The 17,181-nt window shown below is 43.7% G+C and overlaps 2 protein-coding genes across 2 annotated transcripts in view; one reads left to right on the top strand and one right to left on the bottom strand.

The window, feature by feature from the left end:
• The window catches only part of smad5 (SMAD family member 5), a 29,084-nt gene extending 14,490 nt beyond the window's left edge, over positions 1-14,594 (top strand). The window contains exons 4-8 of the mRNA XM_055159565.1: positions 3,620-3,877; positions 6,265-6,372; positions 9,219-9,440; positions 11,778-12,034; positions 13,638-14,594. Of these exons, the coding sequence (XP_055015540.1) occupies positions 3,620-3,877; positions 6,265-6,372; positions 9,219-9,440; positions 11,778-12,034; positions 13,638-13,781 (989 nt within the window). The 3' untranslated portion in view covers positions 13,782-14,594. The remainder of the gene's footprint in view (positions 1-3,619; positions 3,878-6,264; positions 6,373-9,218; positions 9,441-11,777; positions 12,035-13,637) is intronic.
• Positions 14,595-15,194: 600 nt separating this feature from the next.
• Positions 15,195-16,901, bottom strand: LOC129410707 (proteoglycan 4-like). Its single transcript, XM_055159557.1, has 2 exons — positions 16,888-16,901; positions 15,195-16,146 (listed from the first exon to the last, which is right to left on the bottom strand). The coding sequence occupies exons 1-2, from the start codon at positions 16,899-16,901 to the stop codon at positions 15,195-15,197; spliced, it is 966 nt and encodes a 321-aa protein (XP_055015532.1).
• Positions 16,902-17,181: the final 280 nt, after the last annotated feature.

Genomic DNA, 17,181 nt, shown 5'->3' with positions numbered 1-17,181 from the left:
AATGAACGATCGATTATCGATTAATCATTAACGTTTTTATATTAAAATGATCATCATTATTATTACTATCTGCACTAATCTAATCTGCATAAATAAATTCAACTTTACGACATATAAACCGTAACGACTCTGGAGCCACATCAGCTGTTTGACATTATAATGTGTTTAATTTCAGTTTTGTTCAAATCTCACAGAAAGAAACAAAACTTAAAACCACATCACTAATTTACATAAACTAAGTGAAGATAAAACTCCAGCTCTTGTGTCGCTGATGTGGTTCAACTTGTGTTGGATTAAAAGACATGACTCAGGTGAATACAGGTCAGTGTGACCAGATTTGTGTTTGTCAAAACCAGGACAGCGTACGGGGGGAGGGGGGCGGGGCCTCGTCATCCACATTGAGCGACTCTCACCTGGAAAAACTTTTTCCCACTGGACACAGAAACATATGTGCTGCTTTATCCACTGTGCACATGGACTCACACTTGTCCCAACGCAACGGAAAGTGTGGAATTTCTTGTACAAATCATCGGTTAAATCCACATTTGTGCTTCGGTTCGTTACAGACTGACCCACTGTTTGTGTCTCGCTCCTTCTGATGCAGAGACACATGTACACACCTGTTTGGTCACGACACACACAGACAACTACATTCAGTTTGTCAATTAAAATGAACGTAATCGATGAAATTCTTAATGATCAATTATCGATTAATCGATTAATCATGCCCATCCCTAACTATAACATAAACAACAGAACAAGTTTAACCAAACTCTCCAAATCACTAAATCCATTCAGTTCTTCATCCTCGATGTCACAACTCGACCTCCGGAGGTAAACGTTGCGCCGCTTCCTCTTCTGTGTCGCTGTCGTCAGACTCGGCGTCAGTTCCAGTTAGAATTATTTCGGTCTTTCTGAATCTCGACAGGATGGTTTCGGTGTCACTGAAGTCCAGGCTTTGTCCGTCCATCCAGTGACTTCAGGAAAGTTTCACAAGTGTCACAAGTTTCTCTCTCACTCCAAACGTTCTTTCTGCTGCTCGATTTCCGTTTTCAGCTGCAGATTTCACGACTTGCAGTTTGTAAATCTGCAGAATCTGATTTTGTTTTCGGGGGCGTTTGTGTTCAGTCTTCTCAGTCTTTGTCTTTATAAGTTTAAAGTTTAAATGTTAAATTGTTCAGTGATGCAGAAGTAACGGTGCGATCGACTGACATGATACAGACAGGACAGAGGCTCTTTCTGCAGGAGACATGTGCAGCAGAGTGAAGTGACAGTGGTGCAGGAGGAACAGGAGCAGCAGATCCTCACACACAAGACTAGAACCTCTCACCGCTTCACTCAAACATTTTAAACATACAGGTCCCACCGGAAACGCCCAAACCATGAAAAAAAAGTGCCGCGTCCAGTCCGAAAAATACGGTACTAATTCTTCTTCTGCTTCCGTGTTTCTTCTGAGTTCTGTCCTTCAGATGGAGCGGAAGATCCAAGGCCCCAGATCCTCCTCCGCTCCTGTCGTTAAAATGAAAACAAAAAAACACAAACCCGTCTGCCCGCTTCACTTCCCCTTCTCTTTGTGCAACCGTTCCTTTCTTCTCTCCCTCTTTTCTTTTCTTTTCTTTTGTCTTTCTCAGACCCCGAAGTGCAGATATCAGTGTTTCTTGAGGACGTTTCTTTCGAGGGACGGCCTTCAGACGATACAGCGCTCTTTTTCTTTTTTTTTTTTTTTTTTTTGTATACACCTCTTCTCTCTCTCCCCCTCTCCCCTTGTCCTCCTCCTCTTGCCTCTCCATCTCTCTTCTCTTTTCTCCTCTCGCCTCCCACTCTCTCCTTTGTCTCTTTTTCTCTCTCCCTTCTCTGGCCTCTGCTCTCCTCTCTCCCCAATCTCTTCCTCTCTCCTTCTCCTCTATCCTTTTTTCTCTCTTCTCCTCCTCTTTCCCTCTCTTCTCTCTCCTCTTTTCTCTCTCTTCTCCCCTTCTTTCTCTCTCTTCTCCTCCTCTTTCCCTCTCCTCTCTCTCCTCCTCTCCTCTTTCACTCTCTTCTCCCCTCTCCTCTTTCTCTCTCTTCTTCTTTTTTCTCCTTCTCCTCCCTTTTTCTCCTCTTTTTCTCTCTTTCTTCTCTCTCTTTTTCTCTCTTCTCCTCTTTTCTCTCTTCCTCTCCTCTCTCCTTTTTTTCTCTCTTCTCTTCCTCTCTCCTTTCTCTTCTCTCTCTCCTTTTTCTCTTTTTTCTCTCCATCTCCTCTCTCCTTTTTTCTCTCTTCTCCTCCTCCTCTCCTTTTTTCTCTTCTCCTCCTCTTTTCTCTCTTCTCCTCCTCTTCTCTCTTCTCCTCCTCTCTCTCCTCTTCTCCTCTCTCCTTTCTCTCTCCTCTTCCTCTCTCCTTTCTCTCTCTCTTCTCTCTCCTTTTTCTCTCTTCTCTCTCCCTCTTTCTCTCTCCTTTCTCTCTTCTTCTCTCTCCTTTTTCTCTCTTCTCCTCCTCTCTCATCTTTCTCTTCTCCTCCTCCTCTCCTTTTTCTCTCTTCCTTTTTTTCTCTCTCTTCTTCCTCCTCTCTCCTCTTTTCTTCTCTTCTCTCTCCTCTCTTTCCCTCTCCCTTCCTCTCTATCCCCTTTCCTCCTCCTCTCTTCTCTCTCTTCTTTCTCTCCTCTCTCTTGTTTACACACAGACCCTGAGTTGCAGATATCTCCTCCTCCTCCTTCTTCTCGTTCAGATCACGAGTTCCGTCCTTCACCTCCACTCGTTTAAAAACACTCCTGCCGTCTGTATTTTTATTTTTACTGTTAAAAAATAAAAACATGTCGTCTCGGTGTCAAAACCTCGAAAGGGAGAAGCAGCTCACGCTCTGACGCTTTTGCTTCACTTCTCAAATGACCCAGATGATTCTAGTGAAGGTGTGTGGAGTTTAAAAACACAGTGGAGCACTTCCTGTATCACCGCATGATGACATCACAAGGTGGAACAGATTCAGGCACCGCAAACTTTTCTGCTCAGAAAGAGAAAAAGAGAGTGATTATTTTTTATTTTATTTATTTATTTTTTTATTTATTTAATTTGTTTTTCTTTTTTTCTTGAAAGAGTGATTATTTTTATTTAATTTCTTTAATTTAATTGTTTTTTCTTTTTTTTTAAGAGTGATTATTTTTAATTTAATTTTATTTATTTTTTTTTAAATCTTTTTTTTTAAGTGATTTTTTTTTTATTGTTCTTTTTCTTTTTTTAAAAAGTGATTTTTTCTTTTTTTTTTCTTGAGAGTTAGTTTTTATTATTTAATTTATTTAATTGTTTTTCTTTTATTAGTGATTTTTTTTTTTTTTTATTTCTTTATTTTTGAATGTTTTTTAAGAGTGATTATTTTTTTATTTTTGAATTTTTTTTTTCTTGAGAGAGTGATTAGTTTTTATTTTATTGCTTTATTTGTTTTTCTTTTTTTTAAGAGTGATTATTTTTTATTATTTGATTTCTTTATTTTTTTATTTTTTTTAAGAGAGATTATTTTTTATTTTATATTTATTTTTGAATTTATTTAATTTTTAGTTTGTGTTTGAGTTGATTTGAGTCTGTATAATCTGATCACTCCAGTAATGGGATTATGATTGGAGTTCTCCTGTGTCTTCTCTCTGTGCTCAGTGCTGCCCCCGGTGTTGGTTCCCCGTCACAGCGAGTTCAACCCTCAGCACAGTCTCCTGGTCCAGTTCAGAAACCTGACCCACAACGAGCCGCACATGCCCCTGAACGCCACCTTCCCAGAGTCCTTCCAGCCGCCCCACAGCGCCAGCAGCAGCAACCTGTCGCCTAACTCGCCCTACGGACCGCCCTCGCCCGCCAGCACCACCTACCCCAACTCCCCCGCCAGCTCCGGACCCGCCAGCCCCTTCCAGCTGCCAGGTGAGACCCGCCACACCAGAACCGCAGAACCACAACCAGAACCACAACCAGACCCGTAACACCAGAATCATAATAACACCAGAACCACACAACCAGGCCCGTAACACCAGGCCCGTAACACCAGGCCCGTAACACCAGGCCCGTAACACCAGAACCACTCAACCAGAACCACAGTAAGACTCACACCAAAACCACAACCAGACCCGTAACACCAGAACCACAAGCATACCCACAGTAAGACTCACAACCAGAGCCCGTAACACCAGAATCATAATAACACCGTAACACCAGACCCAGACCCATGCAACCAGAACCACAACCAGACCAGGTGAGACCCGCGACACCAGAACCACACAACCAGTCCCGCAACACCAGAACCACAACCAGACCCACTCAACCAAAATCATAACCAGAACCACAACCAGACCTGTAACACCAGACTCGTAACACCAGACCCAGACCCGTAACACTAGAACTACAGAACCGGACCCGTAACACCAGAACCCAGAACACAACCCAGACCACCAGACCCGTAACACCAGACCACACCCGACCACCTAACCACCACCACCAGGCCCGTAACACCGGGCCCGTAACACCGGGCCCGTAACACCAGGCCCGTAACACCAGGCCCGTAACACCAGCCCGTAACACCAGACCCAACACCAGACCCGAACACCAGAACACCAGACCCGTAACACCAGAACCACACACAACCAGACCCACACAGTAACACCACAACCAGACCCGTAACACCAGACCCACAATAAAAAACCAGACCCACAACCAGACCCTTAACACCAGAACTACAGAACCAGACCCACACAACCAGACCCGTTAACACTAGAACTACAGAACCAGACCCGTAACACCAGAACTACACAACCAGACCCGTAACACCAGAACTACAGAACCAGACCCACACAACCAGACCCAGTCATCTTTGCTACAACAGCCTTTAATTTGTCCCTTTGTTGCGTTTAAAATACTGATGTTTGCAAATGTAGTTTCGCTGGTGTAAGACAAATAAAAAATATATATAAATAATATAAAATAAAATATAATAAATCTTGGCGTCCGACAGTTGAACGGTTCTGTTTGGACTCGTCCGTGTGAGTCGTCTTCCGAGCTTCAGATTCAGAGAAACGCTGATGCACTTTGAGAGCGTCACAATCTGAGCCGTAAACCGACACCGTTTCCTGTCAGAGAACAACATCTACTCATCACTTACCTCCTCCTCCTCTCTTCTCTCTCTCCGCCTCTCCCTCTCTCTTGTTTCTGTCTCTCATGTTTCCATCCCTCTCTCCTCTTATTCCTCTCTCTCTCTTCCCCTCCCCTCCCTCTCTGTATTTTATTCCTCTCTCCCTTTCTTCCCACTCTTCTTTCTCCTTTTCTCCCCTGTCCCCCCTCTCACCTCATCCCTCTATCCCAATCCCTCTCCTTTTCTCCTCTCCCCTCCTCTTCTTTTCTCTCTCTCTCCCTCTCTTCCCATTCTTTTCTCCTTTTCTCCTCCCCTCTCTCTCCTCTTCCCTCTTTCTCCTTCCTTGTCCTTTTCTCTTCTCCTTTTCTCCTACATTTCCTCCTGCTCTCCCCCCCTCCTTCATTCCTCTCTTCCTCTCCTCCCACTCTTCTTTCTCCTTCCTCCTCCTCCTCTCCCCTCCCCCCTTCCTCTTCCCTCTTTCTCCTCCTTTTCACCTCTACCCTCTCCTCTGCTCTTCTCCTCCCCCCTCTCTTTCCTCTCTCTCCCTCTCTCCTCCTCCTCTCTCTCTTTCCTCTCTCCTCCCTCTCCCTCTCTCCTCTCTCCTCCTCCCTCTCTCTCTCCTCTCTCTCTCTCCCTCCTCTCCTCTCTCTCTCTTCCTCTCTCCTCCCCTCCTCCTCTTTCTCCTCCTCTTCCTCCTCTCCTCCTCTCTCCTTCTCCTCTCTCCTCTCTCTCCCTCCTCCTCCTCATCTCTCCTCCTCCTCCTCCTCCTCCTCTCTCTTTCCTCTCTCTTCTCTCCTCCTCTTCTTCTCCTCCTTTCCTCTCTCTCTCCTCTCTTCTCTCCTCCTCTTCTCCTCCTCCTCTCTCTCCTCCTCCTCTCTCTCCTCCTCTCTCTCCTCTCTCTCTCTCCTCCTCTCTCTCTCTCCTCTCCTCTCTCTCCTCTCTCCTCTCTCCTCTCTCTCTCTCCTCTCCTCTCTCTCTCTCTCCTCTCTCCTCCTCTCTCTCCTCCTCATCCTCCTTCTCCTCTTCTCCTCTCCCTCCTCCTTCTCCTCCCCCTCTCTCCTTCCTCTCTCCTTCTCTTCCTCCTCTCCCTTTCTCCCCCCACTTTTCTCTTCTCCTTTTCATATCTACCCTCTCCTCTGCTCTCTTCTCTCCTCCTCTCTTCTTCTTCTTCTCCTCCTCTTCTCAGCGGACACTCCTCCTCCGGCGTACATGCCTCCTGATGAGCAGCTGGGGCAGGAGAGTCAGTCCATGGAGACGAGCAGCAGCCTGGTGCAGCCCAACATCACCAGAGGAGGTAACACCACCAGTCTGACGCTGTGCCGTTAAGCAACGCACTTCACCCAACCTGCCTCTGTGAACCGCTCATCCTCTCACAAAAAAAACACAAAAACCTTCCCCAGACCTGATTGTTTTTATCATCTGACAACAAGACGAAATGTAAAAAATAGATGTGTGCAAAAATATCAACATATCGTATCGTTTAATGTGATGATGCGGTATCGATATCGTGGGCTGCTTTATCGATATATCGGCAAGAGTATTTTTTTGGTTTATTAAGTAAATTATTTTGTGTAAGAGCGACAGGCGTGTTGACATTTTCACTGTTTTGAGTAAAATGTGTTTTTCGTCTTAACTTTGCGCAAACTTAGTCGACTTTTACGTTTAATCCGTGTGTCGTTCGTTCGTTTGACTTTTCAAAATAAAACCAAAAAGAAGAAAATGAAAAAACTAATTTTCTTTATTAGTTGTTTCCAACATCTAAACGAAAAAAAACAGATTTTTTTCATTTTATGTTTTAAATGAAAAAGGGAAAAACGGATAAAGGACTGAACCGTTTTCAGTCCTGGTCTCAATCATGGTCTGGTTCCGGTCTGGTCCCAGACCTGTTTTAGTCCAGTTTTAGATCTGGTTTAGTTCTCTTTCAGTCCTGGTTTAGTCCTGGTTTAGTCCTGGTTTAGTCCTGGTTTAGTCCTGGTTTAGACCTGGTTTAGTCCTGGTTTAGTCCTGGTTTAGTCCTGGTTTAGTCCTGGTTTAGACCTGGTTTAGACCTGGTTTAGACCTGGTTTAGTCCTGGTTTAGACCTGGTTTAGACCTGGTTTAGTTCCTGGTTTAGTCCTGGTTTAGTCCTGGTTTAGTCCTGGTTTAGTCCTGGTTTAGTCCTGGTTTAGTCCTGGTTTAGTCCTGGTTCAGTCCTGGTTCAGTCCTGCATCACATTTTAAGTCACGTAAACAGGATAACAATTTTTTTTTTTTCATTTTGGTTTTGGAGACAAATAATGAAGAAAATATTTTTTTCCTTTTCTTATTTTTGGTTTTATTTTAAAAAATGAACAAATGACACCTACATACAGTTTGTTTATTAATAATGAAAATATTCAACAAAATTCTTAATGATCACTTATCGATTAGTCGATTAATCATGCCCATCCCTGATATCGAATATCGTTGCCTCCCTAATCTCCATGACAGAATGTTAAGCAGTTACCACGGTGACCCAACGCACACATGAGCAAAAATAAAAAACTTATAAGAACTCAAGAAAAAATGAAAACTACATTTAAACTTCACATTTTCAGGAGCCTGTGATCAGCTACACGCAGCTATCGCCAAAATAATAAACTCACTTTGGTCGTGTAAATTCACTGGTCACGAATCGTTTTCTTGTGTTTTATGAACTTAAAGGAAATGTACGGAAGCCGAGAGGGGTCGCAACAAACGCAAACGCCGCAACAGATACAAATGCGACAACACACAAAAAAGCCACAACGGAAATGACCGCGGGACTCTATTTTAATGCAAATGCCGCAACAGATACAAACGCCACAATGCAAACGCTGCAACACATTAAAAAAGCCGCAACACATTAAAAAAGCCGCAACACATTAAAAAGCCACAACACACCAAAAAAAGCCACAACACACCAAAAAAAGCCACAACACACCAAAAAAAGCCACAACGGAAATGACTGCGGGACTCTATTTTAATGCAAAAGCCGCAAAAAAATACAAACACAAACGCAAATGCCGCAACACATCAAAAAGCCACAACACATTAAAAAGCCACAATGGAAATGACCGCGGGACTCTATTTTAACGCAAATGCCACAACACAAACGCAAATGCCGCAACACTTTAAAAAAGCCGCAACGGAAGTGACCGCGGGACTCTATTTTCCGATGAACCGATCAAGCAGCAAGTGAAGAAGAACTACAACGTGAAACGAATAATTATAAAACAATAAATTACTTTTACTTACGTTTCCAACTTCTCCGTTCCTTTACTTTTCATGTTGTAGTTCTTCTTCTTCACTTGCCGCTTGATCGGTCCATTGGAAAATAGAGTCCCGCGGTCACTTCCGTTGTGGCTTTTTGGTGTGTTGTGGCTTCATGATGTGCTGTGGTTTTTTAAAGTGTTGTGGCATTTGTGTTTGTGTTGTGGCATTTGCCTTAAAATAGTCCTGCGGTCATTTCCGTTGTGGCTTTTTTGATGTGTTGTGGCTTTTTAATGTGTTGCGGCATTTGCGTTTGTGTTGTGGCGTTTGTATTTGTTGCGGCGTTTGCATTAAAATAGAGTCCCGCTGTCATTTCTGTTGTCTTTTTTTGTGTGTGTGTGTGTGTTGTGACTTTTTTTGGTGTGTTGTGGCTTTTTTTGGTGTGTTGTGGCTTTTTCTTTGGCGTGTTGTGGCTTTTTTGGTGTGTTGTGGCTTTTTTTGGTGTGTTGTGGCATTTTTGGTTTGTTGTGGCATTTTTTGGTATGTTGTGGCTTTTTTTGGGTGTTGTGCTTTTTGTGTGTGGCTTTTTTGGTGTTGTGGCTTTTTTTGTGTGTTGTGGCTTTTTTTGGTGTTTGTTGTTGTTTGTGGCTTTTTTTTGTTGTGTTTTGGCTTTTTTTTGGTGTGTTTTGGCTTTTTTTTTGATTGTGTTGTGGCTTTTTTTGATGTGTTGTGGCTTTTTTTTGGTGTGTTGTGGCTTTTTTTTTTTTGGTGTGTTTTGGCTTTTTTGGGTATGTTGTGGCTTTTTTTTGTCGTGTCGTCGTGTTTGTATTTGTCGCGGCGTTTGCGTTTGTTGTGACCCCCCCCTCTGGGCTTCCGTAGTAGAAAAGTGTCGTTCCCGCTCGAAACCTCGTCGGCGTTTGTGTTTCTCCAGACGTGCAGCCGGTGGAGTACGAGGAGCCGTCGCACTGGTGCTCCATCATGTACTACGAGCTGAACAACCGCGTGGGCGAGGCCTACCACGCCTCCTCCACCTCGGTGCTCGTCGACGGATTCACCGACCCGTCCAACAACAAGAACCGCTTCTGCCTGGGCCTCCTGTCCAACGTCAACCGCAACTCCACCATCGAGAACACGCGCAGGCACATCGGCAAAGGTACGGCACGCGCGAACTACCCCCCCCAGGACTTACCCCCGTGTGTCAGATGCCCTCCCACACTTACCCCCGTGTGTCAGATGCCCTCCAGACTTACCCCCGTGTGTCAGATGCCCTCCCACACTTACCCCAGTGTGTCAGATGCCCTCCCACACTTACCCCAGTGTGTCAGATGCCCTCCCACACTTACCCCCGTGTGTCAGATGCCCTCCCAGACTTACCCCCGTGTGTCAGATGCCCTCCCACACTTACCCCGTGTGTCAGATGCCCTCCCACACTTACCCCAGTGTGTCAGATGCCCTCCCACACTTACCCCAGTTGTGTCAGATGTGCCCTCCCACACTTACCCCCAGTGTGTCAGATGCCCTCCCACTTACCCCCGTGTGTCAGATGCCCTCCCAGAACTTACCCCAGTGTGTCAGATGCCCTCCCACACTTACCCCAGTGTGTCAGATGCCCTCCCAGACTTACCCCAGTGTGTCAGATGCCCTCTCCAGACTTACCCCAGTGTGTCAGATGCCCTCCCACACTTACCCCAGTGTGTCAGATGCCCTCCCACACTTACCCCAGTGTGTCAGATGCCCTCCCAGTGTGTCAGATGCCCTCCCACACTTACCCCAGTGTGTCAGATGCCCTCCCACACTTACCCCCAGTGTGTCAGATGCCCTCCCACACTTACCCCCAGTGTGTCAGATGCCCTCCCACACTTACCCCCAGTGTGTCAGATGCCCTCCCACACTTACCCCCAGTGTGTCAGATGCCCTCCCACACTTACCCCAGTGTGTCAGATGCCCTCCCACACTTACCCCAGTGTGTCAGATGCCCTCCCCACACTTACCCCCAGTGTGTCAGATGCCCTCCCACACTTACCCCAGTGTGTCAGATGCCCTCGCAGACTTACCCCAGTGTGTCAGATGCCCTCCCAGACTTACCCCAGTGTGTCAGATGCCTTTCCTCAGACTTACCCCCGTGTGTCAGATGCCCTCCCAGACTTACCCCCGTGTGTCAGATGCCCTCCCACACTTACCCCCGTGTGTCAGATGCCCTCCCACACTTACCCCAGTGTGTCAGATGCCCCCCCAGACTTACCCCAGTGTGTCAGATGCCCTCCCACACTTACCCCAGTGTGTCAGATGCCCTTACCCAGTGTGTCAGATGCCCTCCCACACTTACCCCAGTGTGTCAGATGCCCTCCCAGACTTACCCCCGTGTGTGTGTCAGATGCCCTTTCCCACCCCAGTGTGTCACCCTCCCAGACTTACCCCAGTGTGTCAGATGCCCTCCCACACTTACCCCCGTGTGTCAGATGCCCTCCCACACTTACCCCAGTGGGGTCAGATGCCCTCCAGACTTACCCCAGTGGGTCAGATGCCCCCCAGACTTACCCCCGTGTGTCAGATGCCCTCCCACACTTACCCCAGTGTGTCAGATGCCCTCCCAGACTTACCCCAGTGTGTCAGATGCCCTCCCAGACTTACCCCAGTGTGTCAGATGCCCTCCCACACTTACCCCAGTGTGTCAGATGCCCTCCCACACTTACCCCAGTGTGTCAGATGCCCTCCCCACACTTACCCCAGTGTGTCAGATGCCCCTCCCAGACTTACCCCAGTGGTCAGATGCCCTCCCACACTTACCCCAGTGTGTCAGATGCCCTCCCACACTTACCCCAGTGTGTCAGATGCCCTCCCACGACTTACCCCAGTGTGTCAGCCCCCCAGTTACCCCAGTGTGTCAGATGCCCCCCCACACTTACCCCAGTGTGTCAGATGCCCCCCCACACTTAACCCCCGTGTGTCAGATGCCCTCCCCAGACTAAATAATAAAAACTGCGTTTACGGCGTTAAAATAATTGTCGGCGAAAATGAGTTAATTAGTTAACGCAAAATTAATGCGCTAATTTTTAGTTTTAGTTAGTTTTATTTTTTAGTTTTTTTGTTTTAGTTAATAATTTAGTTAGTTAGTTTTAATGTTAATTTGAGTGTTAGTTTTAGTGTTAGTTTTAGTTATTTTTTAGTGTTTGTTTTAGTTATAGTTTTAGTTAGTTTTATTTTAGTTTATAAGTGCGGCAGTTAGTTGGATCAAAAAGTCAACCCACACAGCAAACCGTAACATTTCTCTTAATTTTATCTCGTCTTGACAATTTGAAAACCAAATCTTAAAAGTTGGAGTTGGATTGTTCAGCTCTGTTCAGGTCATCGTTGTGTCTTTGAGCAAAACACTTCTCCCGGTCGCTGTTTGTTCAGGAGCAGGTCACGTTTTGCTGAAATCTGTGGAAAAATAATCAGGTGAAGTTCGTCTAACCCTTCCTCTCTCCGTCTCTCCGTCTCTGGTGTCCAGGGGTGCACTTGTACTACGTGGGCGGGGAGGTGTACGCCGAGTGCCTCAGCGACACCAGCATCTTCGTCCAGAGTCGGAACTGTAACTACCACCACGGCTTCCACCCCACCACCGTCTGCAAGATCCCCAGCGGCTGCAGCCTCAAGATCTTCAACAACCAGGAGTTCGCTCAGCTCCTCGCCCAGTCCGTCAACCACGGCTTCGAGGCCGTCTACGAGCTCACCAAGATGTGCACCATACGCATGAGCTTCGTCAAGGTGAGCTTTACTCCCTCATTTTTTTACTCCCTGATTTTTTTTTTTCAGTTTTTTTACTCCCATTTTTTACGCTTTGGTTTTTTACTACTTTTTTACTACTCCCTTATTTTTTTAGTTTTTTTTTTTTTACACCGTTCTTTTTTTTTTTTTTTTTTAGATTTTTTTTACTGTTTTTTTACTTAGATATTTTAATTCCATTTTTTTTACTCCGTTTTTTTACTCCCTTATTTTTTTACTCCGTTTTTTTTTTTTACACCGTTCTTTTTTTTTTTTTTTTTTTACTGTTTTTTTACTCAGATATTTTAATTCAATTTTTTTACTCCGTTTTTTTTTTTTACTCCCATTTTTTACGCCTTGGTTTTTTACAATTTTTTACTTACTACTTTTTTTTTAACTCCGTTTTTTTTACTCCCTTATTTTTTTTACTCCGTTTTTTTTTTACACACTGTTCTTTTTTTTTTTTTACTGATTTCTTTACTCCCTAGTTTTTACTGCTTTTTTAACTCCCTGATTTTTTACTCTGTTTTTGTACTCAGATATTTTAATTCAATTTTTTTTACTCCGTTTTTTTTTTTTTTTACTCCCATTTTTTATGCCTTGGTTTTTTACTACTTTTACTTACTTTTTTTACGCAGTTTTTTTTTTTTTTTTACTGATTTCTTTACTCCCTAGTTTTTACTGCGTTTTAACTCCCAGATTTTTTACTCTCTGCTTTTTTACTCCGTTTTTTACTCCCTGATTTTTATATTTAATTTTTTTTACTCCGTTTTTTTACTCCCATTTTTTACACCTTGGTTTTTAACTTTTTACTTACTACTACTTTACTTTTTTTTATACTCCCTGCTTTTTACTCTAGTTTTTACTCAGTTTTTTTTTACTGTTTTTTTACTCCCTAGTTTTTACAGCTTTTTTTTAAGTCCCTGCTTTTTTAACTCCATTTTTTTACTCCTTTTTTTTTTTTTTACTTCCTGATTTTTACAAAGTTTTTTTTTTTTTTTTTTTTGCTTTTTTTACAGTTTTTTTTTTTTTTTTTTTACTCCATTTTTTTAACTCCGTTTTTTTTTTTTTAACTCTAGTTTTTTATGCCCTGGTTTTTACTCCAATTTTTTTACTCTCCTTTTATTTTTCCTTTTTTTTCTCTCTTGTTTGTACTCCGTTTTTTCATTCCTTTTTTACTCCCTGATTTTTTTTTTTTTTTTTTTTCTGTTTTTTGAACTCCATTTTTGAACTCCCTGTTTTTTGTGTGTGTGTGTTTGTTTTTTTTTATTCCCTGGTTTTCACTCTTATTTTTACTCCCTTTTACACTCTTACACTCTCACTTTTACTCCCTGGTGTTTACTCTCTGGTTTTTACAGTTTTGTTTTGTTTTTTTTTTAACTCCCTGATTTTTGATTTTTGATTTTTTTTTCTCCCTGGGTTTTTACTGTTTTTTTACTCTCTGGTTTTGAGTCCCCTGTTTAATCTTCGGGTTAGATCCTGGTTTAGATACTGGTTCAGTCCTGGTTTAGTCCCGGGTTTAGTCCCTGGTTTAGTCCTGGTTTAGTCCCGGTTTAGTCCCGGTTTAGTCCTGATATAACCTCTTCTTCTTCTTCTGTTTCTTCAGGGTTGGGGTGCAGAGTACCACCGGCAGGACGTGACCAGCACCCCCTGCTGGATCGAGGTTCACCTGCACGGGCCTCTGCAGTGGCTCGACAAAGTCCTGACGCAGATGGGCTCCCCGCTCAACCCCATCTCCTCCGTGTCCTAATGCCCCGCCCCCTCGCCGCAACCGCCCCCTTTGCCCCGCCCCCTCGCCACCTCTGCCCCACCCACCTCTGCCCTTCGTTTTTTTAAATTTTTTTTTTATTTAAAGTCGTCCCCGAAGCGGCCGAACTGTTTACACAAACTCTCGGAGAGGACGGAACGAACGCGAGACTCTGAACACTAAAGGCTTGACTGTGATAATCAGATTCTTCGTCAAGTGTGAATTTTAACTTTTTTTTTTTTTTTTTTAATTTTTCTTCCCTCAAATGATTTCATGTGTGTAGTTTTTATCGAAGCAGGACTTTCACGAAATGTTTTGTAATGCTCCATCACCTCCTCCTCCTCTTCCTCCGCTCGTCTCTCCGGTTTTCATTTTTAAAATCAAATATCACCTGTTTTTTGTTTTGTTTTTGTTTGTTTTTTTTATTCGTGAACTGATGACACTGTTTTCACAAAAATGTTTCTCCTCACGTTTTTTTTTTTTTAAACACACAGACGGTTTATTGTTGACGTTTGAATCCGTGTGTCGTTTTTCAAAATAAAACCAAAAATAAGAAAACGGAAAAAAAAAAAAAAAAATTCTTCATTATTTGTCTCCAAAACCAAAATGAAAAAAAAAAAAAAAAAAAACGGATAAAGGTTTGTTTTTTCAGGTTTTGATTTTGTGTTTAAATGAAAAATGGAAAAAACTGAACCAGGACTAAGACTGAAGCAGGACAAAACTAGGTCTAAGACGGGTCTAAGACGGGACTACGACGGGACTACGACGGGACTAAACTGGTCTCAGTCCTGGTCCTCAGTCCTGGTCCTCAGTCCTGGTCCTGTCCTCAGTCCTCAGTCCTGGTCTCAGTCCTCAGTCCTGGTCTCAGTCCTCAGTCCTGGTCTCAGTCCTGGTCTCAGTCCTAGTTTAGACCTGGTTTAGTCCCACTTCAGTCCTGTCTTAGTCCTTTTTTAGTCCTGGTTCAGTTTTTTTTTTCCATTTTTCATTTAAACACAAAATTAAAAACTGAAAAAAAAATCATCTTTATCTGTTTTTTTCATTTTGGTTTTGGAGACAAATAATGAAGAAAATGGTGGTGTGTTTTTTTTTTTTTTTCAAATTTTTTTTGGTTTTATTTTGAAAAACAAACGACTGACAGATTCTTTTTGCCGATGACTTTTTTTGGGAGACGATTTGAACTTGTCATGAACTAACCTTTCGTTTGGTCGCGGTTTGTGTATAAATCTTGTCTTTTTTTTTTCCGCAGTTTTTTGGTTCATGTGGAGGTTTCGTGTTGAAAGGATTTTTGTGGAGGCTCAGACTTTATGTCCCGAGAGTTTCTGTCATTATCACAGTGAAATAAAACAGGAGATTTGGAAAAAAAACAAAACAAATGTGGTGCACGTTTTTGACTAATTCAGATCTCAGACCTGAAAATCATCCCATGTTTGTCGGGTCTTTGTTGGGTCTCGGTTGGGTCTTTGGTTGGGTCTTTGTTGGGTCTTTGGTTGGTCTTTGGTTGGGTCTTTGGTTGGGTCTTTGTTGGGTCTTTGGTTGGGTCTTTGGGTCTTTGGTTGGGTCTTTGGTTGGGTCTTTGGTTGGGTCTCGGTTGGGTCTTTGTTGGGTCTTTGGTTGGGTCTCGGTTGGGTCTTTGTCTCGGTTGGGTCTTTTGGGGTCTTTGGGTCTCTTGGTTTTGGGTCTTTGGTTGGGTCTCTTTGTTGGTTGGGTCTTTGGTTGGGTCTTTGGTTGGGTCGGTTGGGTCTTTGGGGTCTCTGGTTGGGTCTTTGGTCTTTGGTTGGGTCTCTTGGGTTTTGGTTGGGTCTTTGGGTCTGGGTCTCGGTTGGGTCTTTGGGTCTGGGTCTTTTGGGTCTTTGGGTCTTTGGCGGTTTTGGGGGTCTCTTTGGTCTGGGTCTTTGGTTGGTCTGGTCTCTTGGGGGTCTCGGTTGGGTCTTTGGGTTGGTTGTCTCTTGGTCTGGTTGGGTTGGTCTTTGGTTGGGGTCTCGGTTGGGGTCTCTTGTTGGGTCTTTGGGTCTTTGGTTGGGTCTCTGTTGGGTCTTGGTTGGGTCTCGGTTGGGTCTTGGTTGGGTTTTTTGGGTCTTTGGTTGGGTCTCTTTGGGTCTTTGGTTTTGGGTCTGGTTGGTTGGTGGTCTTTGGTTGGGTCTTTGGTTGGTCTTTGGGTCTTTGGTTGGGTCTCGGTTGGGTCTCTGTTGGGTCTTTGGGTCTTTGGTTGGGTCTCTGTTGGGACTTGGTTGGGTCTGTGGTTGGGTGTCGGTTGGGTCTTTGTTTGGGTCTTTGGTTGGGTCTCGGTTGGGTCTTTGGTTGGGTCTCGGTTGGGTCTCGGTTGGGTCTTTGTTGGGTCTCTGTTGGGTCTTTGGGTCTTTGGTTGGGTCTTTGGTTGGGTCTTGGTTGGGTCTCGGTTGGGTCTTTGGTTGGGTCTTTGGTTTAGACCTGGTTTAGACCTGGTTTAGACCTGGTTTAGACCTGGTTTAGACCTGGTTTAGACCTGGTTCAGCAGATACTCAAACTGTGTCTGTGAATCTTGAGTGACTTTGGAACTTTCCACTGTATAAATGTGACCAGTGTTTCCCTCCTAATGCCTCCATAAATACATTTTGTAGAATTGTGGAAAATGACATTATGGATTTGATGGACAAGCCAAAAGCTATAACCTCCAACCTCACGAAAGAGGAGAGAAATGCACTTAATGAACTGATGAATGATAAAGATATTGTCATTAAACCCGCTGATAAAGGAGGTTCAATATGCATTCAAGATGCCCACAAATATAGAACTGAAATTCTTTCCCAATTGTCAGACACTCGTTTTTACAGAAGACTGAACCAAGACCCCACTGAAACTTTTCTCATATCTTCAGGATGCTAAAACAAATAAATGGATTTCTGACTCAGATTTAGATTTTCTTTTTTGTAAACACCCAGTTCGCCCAGTTAAATACACCTTACCTAAAATCCACAAATCTTTGACTAATCCTCCTGGTCGTCCAATCGTGGCACAAACTAACTCTTTATTGTCGCCTTTGTCTTTATTAAGCCTTTTGTTCAGACCCTCCCAGCCTATATTAAAAACTCTACAGATTTCATTGAAAAACGTTCTGTTGTCAACAATTTACCTGACGAGGCGCATCTTCTAACATTGGATACAACTCGCCTTTACACAAATATACCACACGAGGGTGAAAACAGCCCATTATCCAAACCAGCTTATTACAGATCTGCCCAATTTGTCATGAAATACAATTATTTCACCTTTGAAAATGATTTTTACCTTCAAATTTCCGGCACTAACATGGGAACAGTCTGTGCACCCAACTCTGCCAACTTATATGTGGGTCTTTTTGAAAACAAATTTGTATTTAATTCTGCTCATAACCAATATTTATCAAGCATAATTAAACGCTTTAGAT

The sequence above is a fragment of the Boleophthalmus pectinirostris genome, unplaced genomic scaffold (assembly GCF_026225935.1).
Source record: "Boleophthalmus pectinirostris isolate CB_2022bp ecotype Guang Dong unplaced genomic scaffold, ASM2622593v1 HiC_scaffold_23, whole genome shotgun sequence".
Taxonomy (NCBI): Eukaryota; Metazoa; Chordata; class Actinopteri; order Gobiiformes; family Gobiidae; genus Boleophthalmus; species Boleophthalmus pectinirostris.
The sequence above is the reverse complement of the archived record's forward strand: the minus strand, read 5'-3'. Positions and strand labels throughout refer to the sequence as shown.